Genomic DNA, 19,038 nt, shown 5'->3' with positions numbered 1-19,038 from the left:
TCTCCAACTCTTTCTTCAGACAGGCACGGAGAGCAAGGGGAATCTTTCTCGGTGGGTAGACCACAGGGGTTGCGTCTGGGTCAAAGTAAATGGTACATTCTCCTGGAAATAATCCTATTCCTGTAAAAACATCAGCAAACTCCTCCAGTAAATTGTCTGTCTCTACTGGTGCTGTCACTGGTAAAACTAGCTTGATGAGGTCCATGTCTAAACATGCTTTAAGACCTAGCACTGCAGGCGCTCTAGTGTCAACAACATAAAAGTCCAACATCATGTCACTTTCCTTGTATTTGCATTTGAAAGTGCATGTGCCTTTTACTGGGAGCTGTTCCCCACCATAACCAGTCACTCTGCACGTGGTGGGCTGTAGCTCTCAGATGTCAAGCTGTGGTACTTATTCAGAGGAATAATGTTTAGTTTCTAGTGTCAGTGTCTAGTTTGAACTTTAGCTCTGTGCCTTGTGTTCCTATCTCAATGTCAGCAAAGGCTTGCTCTGTCTCAGATATTTTACTTTTCTGTGTCACTGAATCAATAAACAGTTCATCAGCGTTTGACTCTTTGATTGACATTTCATCTTTGCTCACTGTGTGTACTGTTTTTCCACGGTAAGCTCTGCACACTTTTGCAAAGTGATTCCATTTTCCACATTTAGTACGCTGTTTGCCTTTAGCTGGGCAATTCCCTTGTTCGCCATGCACTTTGAATCCACAATATCCACGTTTTGAGTCTGTGTCGCTCTGTCCGTTCGAAAACGCGCTCTCTGTGCACCGGATAATGACAACAGTATATTTTTTCTTAATTATTGGTCATTATTTGTTTTAACAAATTACTTAATGTATTTTCTTGCACATTAAAAATGGCCATTGATAAAAAATAAATATCATTCGAATGAGTTATCCACATTGCAATGTTTTGAAATGCGGGCTTTTATTTAGAAGGTTTCAACATTACCATGCGAAAGTGACGTAATTGTTTGTGCTGCTGGCAAAATACTAGTATTTGTGGTTTTGATTCTTATCACACCATTTGTGCCCTGTCGTCGACGTTTTGCTGATGCTAGGTAGTGAACAGTCAGACATCTACGGTATCTTTGAGAGAAGAGAATGGCGAGTGCAGATGTAAGACAACTTTTCGATGTATTTCTTTATTAAAACTGTTGATTCAGCTAAACTCGTCCACGTTTGGCTTTATGTCCAGGTATGGTTTTCATTGCGCTGTGCAGTCAAATCAGCTGTACAGAAACTTGGACAACATGGGTCTTCTCTAGGTTAAATTAATGCTAGCTTGTTGGATCTAGTGGTTCTTCAACGAAAAGCAGCGCTGACAGGTTTCAATGTTGTTTGCTAGCTGGCGGCTTTGTGAAAATTTGGAGACGAATGACACTGCCTATGCTGTCGGTGTATTTGTATATCTGCCTTTCTGTCCTGGCTTTTTTGATTAATGTCTGTCTATCTGTCTGCGTGCCCATGCCTGCCTGTTTGTCTCTATCAGGGGAGTAAACTGTGGGGAGGTCGGTTCGTGGGTGACACCGACCCGATCATGGAAAAATTCAACGCGTCCATCGCCTATGACAAGCGGATGTGGGACGCAGACATCCGTGGCAGCAAGGCATATGCTAAAGCCCTGGAGAAGGCCAAGCTGGTCACTGCAGAGGAGAAGGCCAATATCCTACATGGGATGGACCAGGTGAAGACATACGCACCAGTATATTTTGTTTTATTTATTTAACTAGGCACGTCATTTTATTTACAATGATGGCCTACCAAAAGGCCTCATGTTGGGAGCGGGGCTTCGATTTAAACAAATATAGGACAAAACACACATGACAAGAGACACCACAGCACTACATAAAGAGAGACTTAAGACGACATAAGCATGGCAGCAATACATGACAACACAGCATGGCAGCAGCACAACATGGTACAAACATTATTGGGCACAGGCAACCGCACAAAGTCAAGAAGGTAGACAATGTGGAAGACTACTAGATTGTACTGGCCACATCAAATCAACAATATCCCCTAAAGTTTAAAATGTATTCACACATTAACCCACCGTGTTTTACATTTGAATGGCCTTATTTTTTTTAGTTATGGGGACCGTTGAATTTTGATCACACTATCGAACGCAACAAAAAGTGGGTGTGAATGTGTCATAGCCCACCATGTTGCTTTTTTGTAGTTAATAGGTGACGGCTGAAAATCTGCCTTAGTGCAGAATTCCTCTCTGCATTCACATGTGCACGGCAAGTTTTAATGTCACATGCAACAAGTACAGTGAAATGCCTTTCTTGCAAACTTGAAAACCAACAATACAATAATCAATAACAATGTATTAATAGAAAAAAAAACAATAGAATAGTAAATAAAGTAAGTATCACTTGCCTCACTCTTATGTTTAAAGTAAGCATACTTACTTATAAAGGAAATATTTAAAAAGTCAGTTCCAATACCATATTTACATGTGCAGGGATACTGGAGTGATGGGGGTAGGTATGTATAGGGGTAAGTTGACAAGGCTATATATCCTATACAAGATATAAGACAGAGTAGCAGCAGCTTGTATGTGAGTGGGTGTGCGTGTGTGTAGAGTCAGTAAAAATGTATGTGCATATTGGGGTGGCAGGTAGCCTAGTGGTTAGAGCGTTGGAATCCCTGAGCTGACAAGGTAAAAATCTGTCGTTCTTCCCCTGAACTAGGCAGTTAACCCACTGTTCCTAGGCCGTCATTGTAAATAAGAATGTATTATTAACTGACTTGCCTAGTTAAATAAAGATTAAGTAAAAAAAAATGTGTGAGTGAGTGACAGTGTGTGTGAGTTTGCAGGGCCCTGTGAGTGTTCATAGCGCAAAGGTTAAAATAAAAGGTCAATAAAGATACACGGTTAACTCAGTCTGTGTAGCTATTTTGCTTAGCTGTTTATCAGTCATATTGTTTGGGGATAGAATCTGGGCTCTTGAACAGATTCTATCCCCAAACAATATGAAGATGAATATGAATATGAAGATGAACCAAACTTCACTTACGGATGACCGTGCATGTGTGTTTCAGATCCATGATGAATGGGCCAAAGGTGTTTTTGAGGTCAAGCCTGGAGATGAGGACATCCACACAGCCAATGAGCGCAGACTAAAGGTGAAGTGTGGGTGGGGCTAACCTTGAATCGTCAATTCAGAGTGCTGGCTGAAGATTGTAACAATATTCAATTCCGGACTCCTGATTGTCAGAATTACTGTGCATTCGGAAAGTTTTCAGACCCCTTGACTTTTTCCACATTTTGTTACATTACAGCCTTATTCTAAAATTGATTCAATAGTTATTTTCCTTCATCAATCTACACACAATAACCCATAATGACAAAGCAAAAACTGTTTTTTAGAAATGTTTGCAAATGCATAAACCCCCCCCCCCCTGAAATATCACATTTACATGAGTATTCAGACCCTTTACTTAGTACTTTCTTGAAGCACCTTTGGCAGTGATTTACAGCCTTGAGTCTTCTTGGGTATGACGCTACAAGTTTGGCACACCTTTATTTGGGGAGTTTCTCCCATTCCTCTCTGCAGATCCCCTCAAGCTCTGTCAGGTTGGATGGCGGAGCGTATCTGCACAGCTATTTTCAGGTCTCTCCAGAGATGTTTGATCAGGTTCAAGCCCAGGCTCTGGCTGGGCCACTTAAGGACATTCAGAGATTTGTCCCGAAGCCACTCCTGCATTGCCTTCGCTGTGTGCTTAGGGTTGATGTCCTGTTGGAAGGTGAACCTTTTCCCCAGTCTGGGGTCCTGAGCGCTCTGGAGCAGGTTTTCATCAAGGATCTCTGTACTTTGCTCTGTTCATCTTTGCCTCGATTCTGACTAGTCTCCCAGTCCCTGCTGCTGAAAAACATCCCGACAGAATGATGCTACCCCCATGCTTCACCGTGGTGCCTGGTTTCCTCCAGACGCGACGCTTGGCATTCAGGCCGATGTTCAATCTTGGTTTCATCAGACCAGAGAATCTTGTTTCTCATGGTCTGAGTGTCCTTTAGGTGCCTTTTGGCAAACTCCGAACGGGCTGTCATGTGCTTTTTTAAAATTATTTTTTTAATAATATGTTTATTATTTTACAATAAAAAATCTAATAAAAAAGACAGCAATACTAACAATGACATTCATTGTACTGTTGAATGGGATGGCCAATTTAGAGGACAAAACAAAACTTAACTCACACATACACAAAATAAAACAAAATCCTATTAGGTGGTACATGTATAAGAAGACAGCATATAGTCATTACAAGCTGTCATGTGCTTTTTACTGATGAGTGGCTTCCATCTGGCCACTCTATCCTAAAGGCTTGATTGGTGGAGTGCTGCAGAGATGTTTGTCCTTCTGGAAGGTTATCCCATTTCCACAGAGGAACTCTAGAGCTCTGTCAGAGGGACCAACAGGTTCCTGGTCACCTCCCTGACCAAGGCCATTCTCCCCCGATTGCTCAGTTTGGTCAGTAGGAGGAGTTTTGGTGTTTCCAAACTTCTTCCATTTAAGAATGATGGAGACCACTGTGTTCTTGGGGACCTTCAATGTGTCCAAATTTGTTGGTACCTTTCCCCAGTTCTGTGCCTCAACACAATCCTGTCTCGGAGCTCTACGGACAATTCCTTCGACCTCATGGCTTCGGGTTTTGTTATGACATGCACTGTCAACTGTGGGACCTTATACAGACAGGTTTGTGCCTTTCCAAATCATGCCCAATCAATTTAATTTACCACGGCTAGACTCCAAGTTGAAGAAACATCTCAAGGATGATCAATGGAAACAGGATGCACCAGAGCAAAATTGAGTCTCATAGCAAAGGGTCTGAATACTGGAAGGTTTTTCTGTGTTTTATTTTGAATACATTTGCAGACATTTCTAAAAAGCTGTTTTCACTTTGTCATTATAGGGTATTATGTGTAGATTGAGGGAATAATGTAACATGTGGAAAAAGGAAGGGGTCTGAATACTTTTCGAATGCACTGCATATATTTGTATTATATTTATCTCTGTGTGTGTTTTATCAGGAGCTGATAGGTGAGCCAGCTGGGAAGTTACACACTGGTAGGAGCAGAAATGACCAGGTAGGTGTGGTGATCTGCTGAATACACGTACTTTGCCTGTTTTTTGAAAGAGAAGTAACTAGTGGAGTTTTGAGATTGTTCTATCCTGCTGTGTTTTATTGGTGGATGATTGGGTCTCCGACATGATTCTGTGTTTCTATTGGTTGATCAGGTGGTAACAGACATGAGGTTGTGGCTGAGGGATGCGATCTCCATTCTTAAGGGAAACGCTCTCCAACTTATCACAACCATGGTGGAGAGAGCAGCAGTGTAAGTTTTATGTACAGGTAACTGACAAAATAAAGGAAACACTTCAGTAAATGAGGGATACACAGTATATTGAAAGCAGGTGCTTCCACACAGGTGTGGAATTAACATCCCATCATGCTTAGTGAAAAAACGGCTAGCTGGGTCTTGTCTGAGCGGTTGTCTTCTGAGCCCTCACTCGCTATGTACTTAATGCTGATTCATGGAGATTCTGACTTGCTTACAGGCTGTCTGTGCAAGAACAGTACTGATGCTTCTTAGTCCAGAACTTTTATTTATCTTCATCACTATCACACAGTATTAACACACACTCTTCAGTTATTTAGGAATCAACTTGTGGTTTTTCTTAGATACACGCACGTCTTGCTAGTAAACACAGTCAACTTAGTCGCCATACAAAATGTGCGTTTTCTTCTTTCGATGACTAAAAATACTCAGACCTGGGGTGGGAGGGGTCCAGATGTGAATTTGGGCAAGCTGATTGACTGAAGCCAAAGGGCTGTGATGGATAGCTGAGATGGTGAGATTCACCCTAACTGCACTGTGAGGAAAGTTGGGTAGAGAGGAGGGGAGCAGGTTGGCCTTTTTGTATAGCTGCCCCAATATTTAGAATGAAAATATTAACATCCACAAAAAGGCCCTGTGGCGTTCCATTGGGTGGCCAAGGACTATCTCTGCAACTCTGTGCACTTCCTAAGCCCTGCCTGTTAGGACAAAGCACAGTCTCTAATGGAGTCCACAGGTCTCAAGGGGGAGCTTAGTGCTAGCGTGCCTAGTCCTGTGAAGCAGGGCTTAGGGGGTGCGGAGACGGTGTGGAATGCCTCCGGGGTGGCGGAGGGTCCTCTAGCTCAGCTGGTGCCAGGTCGCTGGGGCCCATCCTTGGGAGCTGAGTATGGTGCCGGAGGCTGACCACAGTTGAAGGAACTGTGGCACGTAGGCCACAACTGTCTTTGGCAGCTCACTGGCTGCTGCTCGGGTTGGTGAATCTTGCACCGCTGCTGGAGGCAATGGCTCTCATGATGGAGCAGATGGGGACCCCTGGGCGAGGCTCTTCAGGGATCTGACGGAAGGGGCTAGCTGGGCCCCAGAGACCATGTCCGGTGGTTTCCTGAGGGCTGGAGGGTATTTCAGTGCAGGAGGCAGGCGGCAGAGGCAGAACTGGAGGGAACGGTGGGTCCCCCATGTCAGGGGGCTGAGGGCATAGCAGGGCAGGAGACTTATTAAGCTTACTACTGAGGCTGAAGACTGAGAACCAAGCTGAGCAGGGTCTACGAACTGGCTAGGGGCAGGGACTGCAGACCTAGAGGAACAGCTAACTCCGAGCCTGGTGAGACAGGAGACCCATGTTCAGGTACGAGTGCAGGAGGGTTGGTGTGTAGCACTAGGGAGGGTGACTGCTTGCTGACTGAGCCTGGGGGCTACGGACTAACTGAGGTTGCGGACCTAGTAAGGCACAGAACCTAAAGCCTGGCGGAGCAGTGGACTGAGGGCCGATTAGGGCTGGAAACAGTGAAACTAGAGGTGCTGATAACTGTGGGCATGACAGGGAAATTGACTCTGAGCCTGAAAGGGAGAACGACTCTGGACCTGCAAGGGAAACTGATTTTGGGCCTAAACCTGACGGGCTAGGAAACTGCCTACCAACTAAGGCATTGGGCTGTGTTCTGAGCAGGGCAAGAGACTGCAGACCTACAGACAGTGCACCTAACTTAGAGCCTGGCAGGGCAGGGGGCTGTAAGCCTGGCAGGCTAGGATACTGCATACCCACTAAGGTGTGGGGCCGTGATCCGTGCAGCGCAGGAGACTGCAGACCTGGTGGTGAAGCAAATGTGGGGCCTAGCAGGGTAGAATACCTTGCGCTTGGCAGAGCAGCTAATTTAGAGGCTACTAATGCAAGGGACTGTGGAAATAGACCAGCAGAGGACTGGGGCCCTTGTACTAAGGCAGCAGTCCACGGACCTAACCAGAACACTGGGAGCCTGCAACTAGAGCCAGCGACTGAGGGCCTGGTACGGCTGGAAACAGAGAGCCTACCAACGGGGCAGGATAGACTGGACCTACCAGGGAGGCAGGAAACGTCAACCCTACAGGGGAGGCAGGGAGCTCTAAACCTGACCCTACAAGGAAGGAGGGGAACTCTGGTCATACCGGAAAGGAAGGGAACTCCTGCACTTGCAAGAGCTGCATGCCTTGGCTTCATCCTAGGAGCAGTTGAATCATCCACTGCTGGCTTTGGTTCCGTGCCAGGAGCAGGGAGGGCTCCTGAGGGAGAGCGGTAGGAGTCTTTGTGGCGCAAGGTTCCAGGGTAGCAGATAGTCGAACCTCGGGCACCCGTGCATGTGCCTCAAATTGCAGAGGCTCCTCACAGGGAGTAGGGGATGACTCAGCAAAGGCAGCCAGAACAGACCCCTTGGCAGCAGTTGTAGCTCCACGACTCGAGCGGAAGTTTCCTTAACTATGGCAAGTCGAGGCTCAGGCTGAGGGGGCTTTGGTGTGATGGACTGTGCACTCTAGAGTTGTCGGTCTGCTGGGGAGCTAGGCATCTCTGGGAAGCAGAAGGGGACCCAGGGCTCTAGTGGGACGTCAGTCAGGAGAGCAGCTTGGCCACCGTTGGATGTAGTGGAAGTCCCAACGTTCCTGTGGAGGTGGTGAACTCTTAGGACTGGAGGGCTTGGAGTAGTGTGTCTCAGGAGTAGCCGGGCCAAGTCGGGGGAGTTTCGTCGGTGGAATGGCTAGAGTACGCCCTCCTGAATTCTTCCCTCTCATAAAGCAGCTCCTCGTAGTCCTTCTGCATCCCCCCAACTGGAGAGGGTCTGGACACTCCATGACTACTGAGGATCCCTGGAATATGGGTGGTCGACTGTACCATGAGAGAGGGGTGTAAGGCCTCACAGCTCTTCTTCCTCTGGGAAGCAACAGCTTTGTGTGTGTGGGTGGTGACCCTTTTGGCATATGGGAATGCAAACTAACTCATCTGCATCCAGGGGTTCGGAAACTGTTCTTCATCTGGGTACTGGAACATCTTCACTGTAGCCAAGTCAGGGTGTAAACCTGTCCCTCTGAGGACTAAACTAGTTTGCTGGGTTAGATTCTGAATCTCCACAAAGCTGCCGGCTAGAGCAATATGGATGCTGTTTTGACTGACTTGTCACACACATTACCATCAACCAACACTATTAACATTTAGGGCCATGTATAAAAATGCTAGGCAAACCCAGTTGCCTGTTATTTTGGCTACCGTGGCTAAAAGAAGTGATGTTAGTGATTTTGAAAGAGGGGTGATTGTTGGGGTATGTTTGGCAGGAGCTTCAGTGACAAACTGTTCATGCTGATCTTTCACGATATGCCATGGTCGCTTCAGTCACCAGATCTCAACCCAATTGAACACTTATGGGAGATTCTGGAGTGAGGCCTGAAACAGCGTTTTCCACAACCATCAACAATACACCAAATATTGGAATTACTAGTGGAAGAATGGTGTCAAATCCAACAAATAGAGTTGCAGACACTTGTAGAATCTATGCCAAGGCTCATTGAAGCTGTTCTGCTGGTTTGTGGTGGCCCAACGCCCTATTAAGACACAGTTGGCAGTTCCATGTATGCACGCACACACACACAATATCATGTTTACCTATTGTCTTTTGATCTGCAGAGAGATTGACGTCCTGTTTCCTGGGTACACCCACATGCAGAGAGCTCAGCCAATCAGATGGAGCCACTGGATTCTGAGGTACTATAGCCTCTCCTTCTGTTAAGCCCCACTGCATATCTTTGCAATGTTCCTAAATTATTTCTAGATCCTCTGCTTTTTGCTGAGTCACAGTTAAAAACAGGATTGAGGAATATATATATACATTTATATTAATGGAATATAAAGTGAATGTTGTTTCAGTCTACAGAGCATACAGTGCCTCGGAAAGTATTCAGAGCCCTTGGACTTTTTCCACATTTTGTTACGTTATAGCCTTATTCTAAAATTCATTAAATATTTTTTTCCCCCTCATCAATCTACACACTATACCCCATAATGACAAAGTGAAAACTGTTTTTTATAATGTTTTGCAAATTTATTAAAAATAATAAAATGAAATTACATTTACATAAGTATTCAGACCCTTTACTCAGTACTTTGTTGAAGCACCTTTGCCAGCAATTACAGCCTCGAGTCTTATTGGGTATGACGCTACAAGCTTGGCTCACCTGTATTTGGGGAGTTTTTTCCATTCTTCTCTGCAGATCCTCTCAAGCTCTCAGGTTGGATGGGGAGCATTGCTGCACAGCTATTTTCAGGTCTCTCCAGAGATGTTCGATCAGGTTTAAGTCCGTGCTCTGGCTGGGCCACTCAAGGACATTCGGAGACTTGTCTGTCCCGAAGCCACTCCTGCATTGTCTTGTCTGTGTGCTTAGCGTTGATGTTTTTAATTTTTAATTTTATTTCACCTTTTATTTAACCAGGTAGGCTAGTTGAACAAGTTCACATTTACAACTGCGACCTGGCCAAGATAAAGATAAGCAGTGCGACACAAACAACACTGAGTTACACCTGGAATAAACAAACATACAGTCAATAATACAATAGAGAGAGTCTATATACAGTGTGTGCAAATGAGGTAGGATAAGGGGGGTGAGGCAATAAATAGGCAATGGTGGCGAAATGATTACAGTATGGCAAATTAAACATTGGGTTGATAGATGTGCAGAAGATGAGTGGGCAAGTAGCGATACTGGGGTGCAAAGGAGCAAAATAAATAATATGGTGATGAGGTAGTTGTATGGGCTATTTACAGATTGGCTATGTACAGGTGCAGTGATCTGTGAGCTGCTCTGACAGCTGGTGCTTAAAGCTAGTGAGGGAGATATGAGTCTCTATGACCTGTTGGAAGGTGAACCTTCACTCTAGTCTGAGATCTCTGTACTTTGCTCTGTTAATCTTTGCCTGGATTCTGACTAGTCTCCCAGTCCCTGCTGCTGAAAAACATCCACACAGCATGATTCTGCCACCACCATGCTTCACCGTAGGGATGGTGCCAGGTTTCCTCCAGACGTGATGCTTGGCGTTCAGGCCAAAGGGTTCAATTTTGGTTTCATCAGACCAGAGAATCTTTTTTCAAACTCCAAGCGGGCTGTCATGTGCCTTTTTACTGAGGAGTGGCTTCTGTCTGGTCACTCTACCAAAAAGGCCTGATTTGGTGGAGTGCTGCAGAGATAGTTGTCCTTCTGGAAGTTTCTCCCATTTCCACAGAGGAACTCTAGAGCTCTGTCAGGGGGACCATCAGGTTCTTGTTCACCTCCCTGACCAAGGCCCTTCTCCCCCAATTGCTCAGTTTGGTCGGGCGGCCAGCTTTAGGAAGAGTTTTGGTGGTTCCACACGTCTTCCATTTAAGAATGATGTTGTCCGCTGTGTTCTGGGACTTTCAATGCATCCTAATTGTTTTGGTACCCTTCCCCAGATCTGTGCCTCAACACAATTCCTTCGACCTCATGGCTCTGTTTTTGCTCTGACATGCACTGTCAGCTGTGGGACCCTTATATAGACAGGTGTGTGTGTGACTTTCCAAATCATGTCCAATCAATTGACTTTACCACATGTGCACTCCCATCAAGTTGTAGAAACATCTCAAGGATGATCAATGGAAACAGGATACACCTGAGCTCAATTTCGAGTGTCATAGCAAAGGGTCTGAATACTTATGTTAATAAGGTATTTCTGTTTTACATTTGCAAAGATTTCTGAAATCATTTTTTTGCTTTGTCATTATGAAGTATTGTGTGTAGATTGCTCAGGATGTTTTAACATTTCATCCTATTTTTTATATTGTTACTATGCAAGTAACTATTTCACTGTACCTTTTACACCTTCTGTATCCTGTGTATGTGACAAATGAACTTTGATTTTATTTTATATATTGTTTGTTTACCAGAGGTGGTAATGTGAAGAACAACATGACCTGCACCAAATTCAGATTAGGACATCTGCCAAGGACTAGATCAAATGTATTTTTACCTGGAGTTTTTCCTCATTGTAGGTTACTACTTTTAGTCTTAATCTTGGGTTGTTTACTACCTTACTCACCTTGTTTAGCACAAGGCCTCACATGTGAATTGTTAAAGATTTAGGTGGGGCGAAGGCTTAGAAGGGTGTGAACAATGGTTAATAGGTGTAGACAAAAGAGAGCTCTCCAGTAGGTGTGCCAAAACATTCAAGGGCCATTTTCTCAAAAGTGGAGTTACAAGTTTGTCAACTTTCAAAGCAGAATTACTTCCCCATTGTTCCTGCAGTATATGATATACCATTTTCTAGCTCGGAGTCTCTACTTTTATCCAATGTAAGAAACACACTTTCAAATGTTGCAAATAAAAGGCAGAATGGAGGTGGTCGGGGATGTTGTTAGTCTAAACATATTTCTATGATTGTTCCCCAGTCATGCGGTGGCCCTGAGCAGAGACGTGGAACAGCTTCAGGAGATCAATAGACGAGTCAACGTGCTCCCCCTGGGAAGGTACACGCACACGAGTGTGCACGCACACACACCCACACGGTTATGTCATCTGTGAGTTAGTTATACCTTGTCTACTCTTGTTACCCAGTGGAGCAATAGCTGGAACTCCATTCAACATCGACAGGGAAATGCTGCGTCAAGGTGAGAGTCAACCTGCATAGATAATCAGCTCCTTTAAACATACATAACCTATAAACATGCATAAGGAGCCATGAACTCTTATGAATGGTTATAATACGAGCTTATAAGGCAAAATGTCAATTAATTATACACATGTACCAAGTCTGTGGCTGCGGTCCAAACACTTAAGGCACACCCTATTCCCTCAGCCCTCAAATTAAGTGGACACTTCTGATAACGTATCATGACGTCTGACGAGTATACACTTGCAGGGCAAGGGGTGAGGGAGGAATGAATGATTTTTAAATGGACCACCCTTGGCTGGAAATTCATCACTCGTTCATCCCGCGATGATTGTGTTTTCAGCCACCGGTAACTTGTGGGTGCTTTATATGCGCTACAGTCAATTGAGTGCATGTCTACGTATATTAAATATATCATTATTAACCTCTTGCGACGAGCAAACCCGTATCCGGGAGCGTAATCATAGCCTCAAATGCATTAGCATAACGCAGCGGACATAAATACCCCTAGAAACTTTTCCTATTCATGAAAATCGCGAATGAAATGAAATAAATATATTCAAACACAAGCTTAGCCTTTTGTTAACAACACTGTCATCTCAGATTTTCAAAATATGCGTTACAGCCAACGCTAGACAAGCATTTGTGTAAGTTTATCATGGCATAATGCTATGCTAGCTCTGCTGGCAGCAGGCAACATTTTCACGAAAATAAGAAAAGCAACCAAATTAAATCATTTACCTTTGAAGAACTTCGGATGCTTTCACTCAGGAGACTCCCACTTAGGTAGCAAATTTTCATTTTTTCCCCAAAAATAATATTTTTGTAGGCGAAATAGCTCCCGTTTCTTAATCATGCTTGGCTGAGAAATCGACCGTAAAATGCTACAACTATAACGCCAAACTTTTAAAAATTTGCTCCATAATATCGACAGGAACACGGCAAACGTTGTTTAGGATCCATCCTCAAGGTGTTTTTAACATATATATTCAATAATATATCCGTCGAGGCAATTGGTTTCTCATAAGAAGCGATTGGAAAAATGGCTACCTCAGTATTTTACGCGAGATTTTCTGCGGGATATGGTCCCTTACAGCCATTCTTCAATGGAAATGCCATAAAAAGATGTCACAATGCTGTAGACACCTTGGGGAATACGTGGAAAACGTAAGCTCATTCGTAGCTCATTCACAGCCATATAAGGAGTCATTGGCATGAGGCGGTTTCAAAAAATGCGGCACTTCCTGGTTGGATTTTTATCTGGGTTTCGCCTGTAACATTAGTTCTGTGGCACTCACAGACAATATCTTTGCAGTTTTGGAAACGTCAGTGTTTTCTTTCCAAAGCTGTCAATTATATGCATAGTCAAGCATCTTTTCGTGACAAAATATCTTGTTTAAAACGGGAACGTTTTTCATCCAAACATTTTAACAGCGCCCCCTAATTCATAACTGGTTAATATACGCCTATTGTATGATAGCTAGCAAATTAATTAGCTATCTAACGTTAGCCTGCCTACCTGGAACCATTTTATTTCTACTATTTCCAAAAGAGAAACAAACAAAAACACACTTTTTACGTAGTAGCAACATTTAACTTACTTGCATTTGTTTTTACTTACACTTGTTTGTTGACTTCTCCATTGATGTTGTTTTTAAGTTTTCGCGGACTTTTCTTAGCAGCTGTACAATCGTTGCGAATTGAATTATGGGGAGTTTCAGGCTTGGAGTGAACCTAATTGTACACTCGCAAAGCCGACTAAACACGAGGGCTGAGGTGCTTACGTTGCAAACTTCCCTTGCTTGGCTGATCAATTGGACCACCCTCCAAGATGGGGACCCCCCCCAAGGGCATCAGGCGAGGGTAAGTGGACAAGGGTGTGTCGTAAGTGTTTGGACCGCAGCCGGTGTTTTAGATTGATTGTGTCTTCTGTCTTTGCCCCTGTAGAGCTGGCCTTTGATGACATCAGCATCAACAGCATGGATGCCACAGGCCAGAGGGACTTTATTGGTATGGTAACCACATTGGCTTTATTACTATTCTAAGAAGACATGTAGATGTGAAGTTGAGAAATATTGGCATTAACCGACTCACTGCATTGCCCTGCTCATGCTGTGTCTCGCTCGCTGGCTCCACCCTCCCTTCCCTCTCTCAGCTGAGTTCTTGTTCTGGGCATCTCTGTGTCTGACGCACCTCAGTAAGATGGCAGAGGACCTGATGCTCTACAGCACTAAGGAGTTCTCCTTCCTCACACTCTCTGATGCATACAGGTGTGTGTGTGTGTGTGTGTGTGTGTGATGACTGAACTCAAAACAATATGTTCCCCTTTTTTCCTTTGTTATATTCTAACAATCTTTCTCTGTGTGTGTGTGTAGCACAGGCAGCAGTCTGATGCCTCAGAAGAAGAATGCTGACAGTCTGGAGTTGATCAGGAGTAAAGCTGGCCGTGTCTTTGGCAGAGTAAGACCCCAACTGAAATGCATTAGAACACCATTAGTTATGTTATAATAAGCAAGCATCCTTTATTATATTAATAGTATTATCAGTGTGTGTAAACTAGGGATGCCCGCTATATCGGTGAACATATCGGAATCAGACGATATTAGCTAAAAATGCCAACATCGGTATCGGCCCGATGTCTGTCTAGTTTACTCCAATGTGAAAAACCGATGTCAAAGCTGACGTGCATACCTATATAACGTACTGACGCCACGTAAAATTTTGTGCTGCACCTGCAACACAGCATTCCTAACCTTAGCCCACAATGTGGATTGAGCAGTCATTTGAAAGAGTAAGAACATTTCAGCGAGACAACTCAAAGGCGAAATCCATTAACGCCAAGATAAAGGGATTCATTGCCCTTGACAATCAGCCGTTCTCTGTCGTGGGTGATGTTGGCTTTCGCGACTGGCCGAGCACCGGTACACACTAACGTTACCAAGTGTGCTATTGTTCATATGTTGCCCTACCAGAGTTGCACAGTAATAGTGTTACTGCTATTAGCTTCACGACATACTATGGAATGCCTTTTGAGTCTTTGAGTGTCAAAAATGATAACACTATTTGACAATAACCGTATTTGAAACGTCAAATAACACAGTTCTATTATAGAATGGTGTGTTCTGAATTTCACGTGCAAGCCAAGCGCCACCACTACTATCAGTAGCACTGTCAAAGCTGTACAAAAAACCCTGCAAACATCGTCCACAAAAGATGTGTTTACAATACCGCTTTGGTAATAAAGCATTATTTGTTCGACTGCAACTTCTGGGATAGCTAGCTAGCTTTAGCTTGGTAACTAGCTAGTACCAATACAACCAGCCTGAAAACAATGACCAGTAGGAACTGCAGTCATTTTCATTATTCTTAGGAATGATTTAGGAATCCTTGGAGTAAGTATTGTTGTTCGCCTATTGAAATTGAACAGCTACTTAACCCTGTTGCCCAAAGCTAACGTTATAAGCAGCCAGCTAGCTTCATCTGGCTAGTGAGGTTCGACCTGACCGGGTTAGTCAGGTATCAGTCAGAGTAGACGGATACCCCATGTCATTGATCCACAATCCAGTGAAATAAGTAGGCCCCCAATGCAATTCTAAAGTATAATACATCCAGTGTGATTTCAACAGATTTGTCAAATTAACAAATTGTCTTTTGTAGATTTTTTATTTTTTTTGTACAACATTCCAACCTCATTTAGCATGATCATCAAATGTATTTATATAGCCCCTCTTACATCAGCTGATATCTCAAAGTGCTGTACAGAAACCCAGCCTAAAACCCCAAACAGCAAGCAATGCAGGTGAAGAAGCACGGTGGCTAGGAAAAACTCCCTAGAAAGGCCAAAACCTAGGAAGGAACCTAGAGAGGAGCCAGGCTATGAGGGGTGGCCAGTCCTCTTCTGGCTGTGCCGGGTGGAGATTATAACAGAACATGGCCAAGATGTAGAGTTCCTCAGGAGTAAATGTCAGTTGGCTTTCCACAGCCGATCATTAAGAGTATCTCTACCGCTCCTGCTGTCTCTAGAGAGTTGAAAACAGCAGGTCTGGGACAGGTAGCACATCCGGTGAACAGGTCAGGGTTCCATAGCCGCAGGCAGAACAGTTGAAACTGGAGCAGCAGCACGGCCAGGTGGACTGGGGACAGCAAGGAGTCATAATGCCAGGTAGTCCTGAGGCATGGTCCTAGGGCTCATGTCCTCCGAGAGAGAAATTATCTATTCAATTATGGTATAGTACTACTATATGTATTAATTTGCATCACTGTCAATTATATACTTTTATTTTGAAGGCTAACCACAAAGTCTACTATTGTGGCTAATCCTTATTGTCTAGCTTCACATAGATGGGTCTGACCAGCATTAATCAAATAAGAACGGTTATAAATTAGGGTTATTTTAGATGACACCTAGCTATATAGTTAGCTAGCTAACTATAGCTACTGAAACAGATTTTGCTATGTTTTTGGTTTGCATCCATGAGCTAGCAAGCTTATTTTTTTTATGACCAGCACTATAGGTGCTCGAGACAACTTTACCAGCATCGTAGCATATGAATCGATGAATCGTTGTGACATGAAATACGAGTGATAGTGTAATCAATTTGTAATTACGTAAAAAACGTGTGAACGCGTTAAATTATTATGTGGCGTGCAGTCATATTCAGGTCCTGATTGGTCAAATAGTGTTATTTGTATCAGTATCTATTGTCTATCTTTTTTGACATGCAAAGACCCAAACAGCGTTCTATAGAAATCCTGGTTACTGGTAATGGGGACATAAGTAAATGCCAACAAAATAACTTTTTGGTCAGTGTGTGTAACCTTTTATTTAACTAGGCAAGTCAGTTAAGAACAAATTCTTATTTACAATGACGGCCTACCCCGGCCAAACCCAGACGACACTGGGCCAATTGTGCGCTGCACTATGGGACTCCCAATCATGACCGGATGTGATACAGCCTGGATTCGTGCCAGGGACTGTAGTGATGCCTCGTGCACTGAGATGCAGTGCCTTAGACCGCTGCGTCCGTGTGTGTGTTAAGCATTCTAGTATAGTTAAAAGGCCACACATTTTGAATATCGGTTATTGGTATTGTTTTTTTTGGCAAGGAAAATATCAGTATCAGACAAAAATGTCATATTGGTGCATCACTAGTATAAACCTGTGCCCTGTCCTGTGTGTCAGTGTGCAGGCTTTCTGATGACCCTGAAGGGCCTGCCAAGCACCTACAACAAAGATCTGCAGGTACAGTCACACGTGTGTGTGTGTGTGTGTGTGTGTGTGTGTGTGTGATAATTATCTCGCTCTCTGACTCTCTAGGAGGATAAGGAGGCCATGTTTGACTGCTTTGACACGGTACATGCTGTGCTGCAGGTCACCACAGGTGTCGTGTCCACTCTAAAGGTGAGAGATGCTACACCTGACCCCATTCACCTTAGATGCTACACCCTAGTGCACAACACTGTACACCTTTAGACCATTGTGCCCTACTTACTACATCCTAAACCCTTACACCTTAGTGCCCTACAACATCCTTCCCTCTAAGTCATTTCACAACCAATTTCTCTGACCCATTTCCTGTTTCCTGTATCAGATCAATCCCAGTGTGATGGAAGCTGCCCTCAGTCCTGACATGCTGGCTACTGACCTGGCCTACTACCTCGTCAGAAAGGGGGTGAGTACGAAGTATCCACTCAAACCAGGGATATGTGTGTTTGTGTGTTCATCACAATGATGGTATGGTTTGAAGTTGAACTGTTTCTGTGTCACAATTGTGGTATTAAATTATCTTGCTCTCTCTCGCCAGGTGCCGTTCAGAGATGCTCATGGAATCTCAGGTAAAGCTGTGTTTCTGGCTGAATCCAAGAGCATTCCCCTGAACCAACTCACTGTGGAGGATCTGCGGACTGCCAGGTAAGCGCAAGCACGCATGCACACACTTCTTCATAGTAACACACTTTCCCCCCCCCACACTCCTTATCTTTTCCACTTCATCCTCCCCTTGCTCCTCTTTCCAGCCCTCTGTTTTCTAGTGATGTGTCTGCAGTGTGGGACTACAGTAGCAGTGTGGAGCAGTACAGTGCCCCCGGTGGCACGGCCAAGAGTAGCGTGGCAGCACAGGTGGAGCACATGAGGACCTGGCTGAAGAAACAGGTCCAGTGACCTCTCCTCCTCACCGCTTACCTTTTAATTTTTGACCCCAACATGAACTTCTACAAGCCACATTGGTCAAATGGATCTCTGGGGTGTATCCTAAGTTCCAATTTTCTCTTTGTCTCCCGATGACATCACATCCATGCATGTATGACTAAGTTCAAATTTGACTAAAGTAGTAGTTAGGATTTGCCCCCCAGTGGTTAAGAACCATTGTTTGCCTTCTAGAACAGTGTCTAATCTAGAAAACATTGGGTCCATTCTGTTAGGACTGCCTTGTTGCTCAGGCCATGTAAAGTGCCTTTTTAAAATACCGGTAGATGCCATGGTTACCACTTTAGATCGATTTAGAAAAATGGGAGTTCAAAACTTTAGTGCATTTAGATATATTAACCTCGATAGTAGTGATTTGTACAACTATATATTTCAGACAGTTCATACCTTTTTGTCTTAATGTGTTGATGATTAATTAAATGTTGCTTATTTACAAAATGTTGTCACTGGCTCTTCATGGAAGATACATATAGTGTGTTGACATAAAGAGGGCTAACCTTCCACTCAGTCAGAGAAGCACTGTCATCATTCAGTCAGTCGTGATTGAAAGAAGAAGAGAAGACTGGATGGAACGCCGCCATATCTTGTTTGCTCTAGTCTAGAGTATTGCCCAGAAGATACATATTTCCCAGAATATAAACATATTGCGTACGCCCTGTCTAATGTTTTCAGGTAATTGAGAAATGTCTAGAGGTTGCTTTGGAATTGGACCTATCTTTGACTGTGAGCTCCCTCAGTGCAGCAGCAGTGGTGGAAAAAGTACCCAATTGTCATACTTGAGTAAAAGTGAAGATACCTTAATAGAAAATGACTTATGTGAAAGTCACACAGTAAAATACTACTTGAG

The 19,038-nt window shown here is 44.0% G+C and overlaps 1 protein-coding gene across 1 annotated transcript; it reads left to right on the top strand.

Moving 5' to 3' along the window:
* Positions 1-971: 971 nt before the first annotated feature.
* asl (argininosuccinate lyase) lies at positions 972-18,629 on the top strand. The gene is made up of 16 exons (XM_029629902.2): positions 972-1,118; positions 1,492-1,686; positions 3,051-3,134; positions 5,041-5,097; positions 5,249-5,346; positions 8,996-9,073; positions 11,766-11,843; positions 11,932-11,984; positions 13,934-13,996; positions 14,142-14,256; positions 14,362-14,446; positions 17,169-17,228; positions 17,304-17,387; positions 17,578-17,658; positions 17,791-17,897; positions 18,002-18,629. The coding sequence occupies exons 1-16, from the start codon at positions 1,104-1,106 to the stop codon at positions 18,144-18,146; spliced, it is 1,398 nt and encodes a 465-aa protein (XP_029485762.1). The 5' UTR covers positions 972-1,103; the 3' UTR covers positions 18,147-18,629.
* The last annotated feature ends 409 nt before the right edge of the window (positions 18,630-19,038 follow it).

The sequence above is a fragment of the Oncorhynchus nerka genome, linkage group LG23 (assembly GCF_034236695.1).
Source record: "Oncorhynchus nerka isolate Pitt River linkage group LG23, Oner_Uvic_2.0, whole genome shotgun sequence".
NCBI lineage: Eukaryota > Metazoa > Chordata > Actinopteri > Salmoniformes > Salmonidae > Oncorhynchus > Oncorhynchus nerka.
The sequence above is the reverse complement of the archived record's forward strand: the minus strand, read 5'-3'. Positions and strand labels throughout refer to the sequence as shown.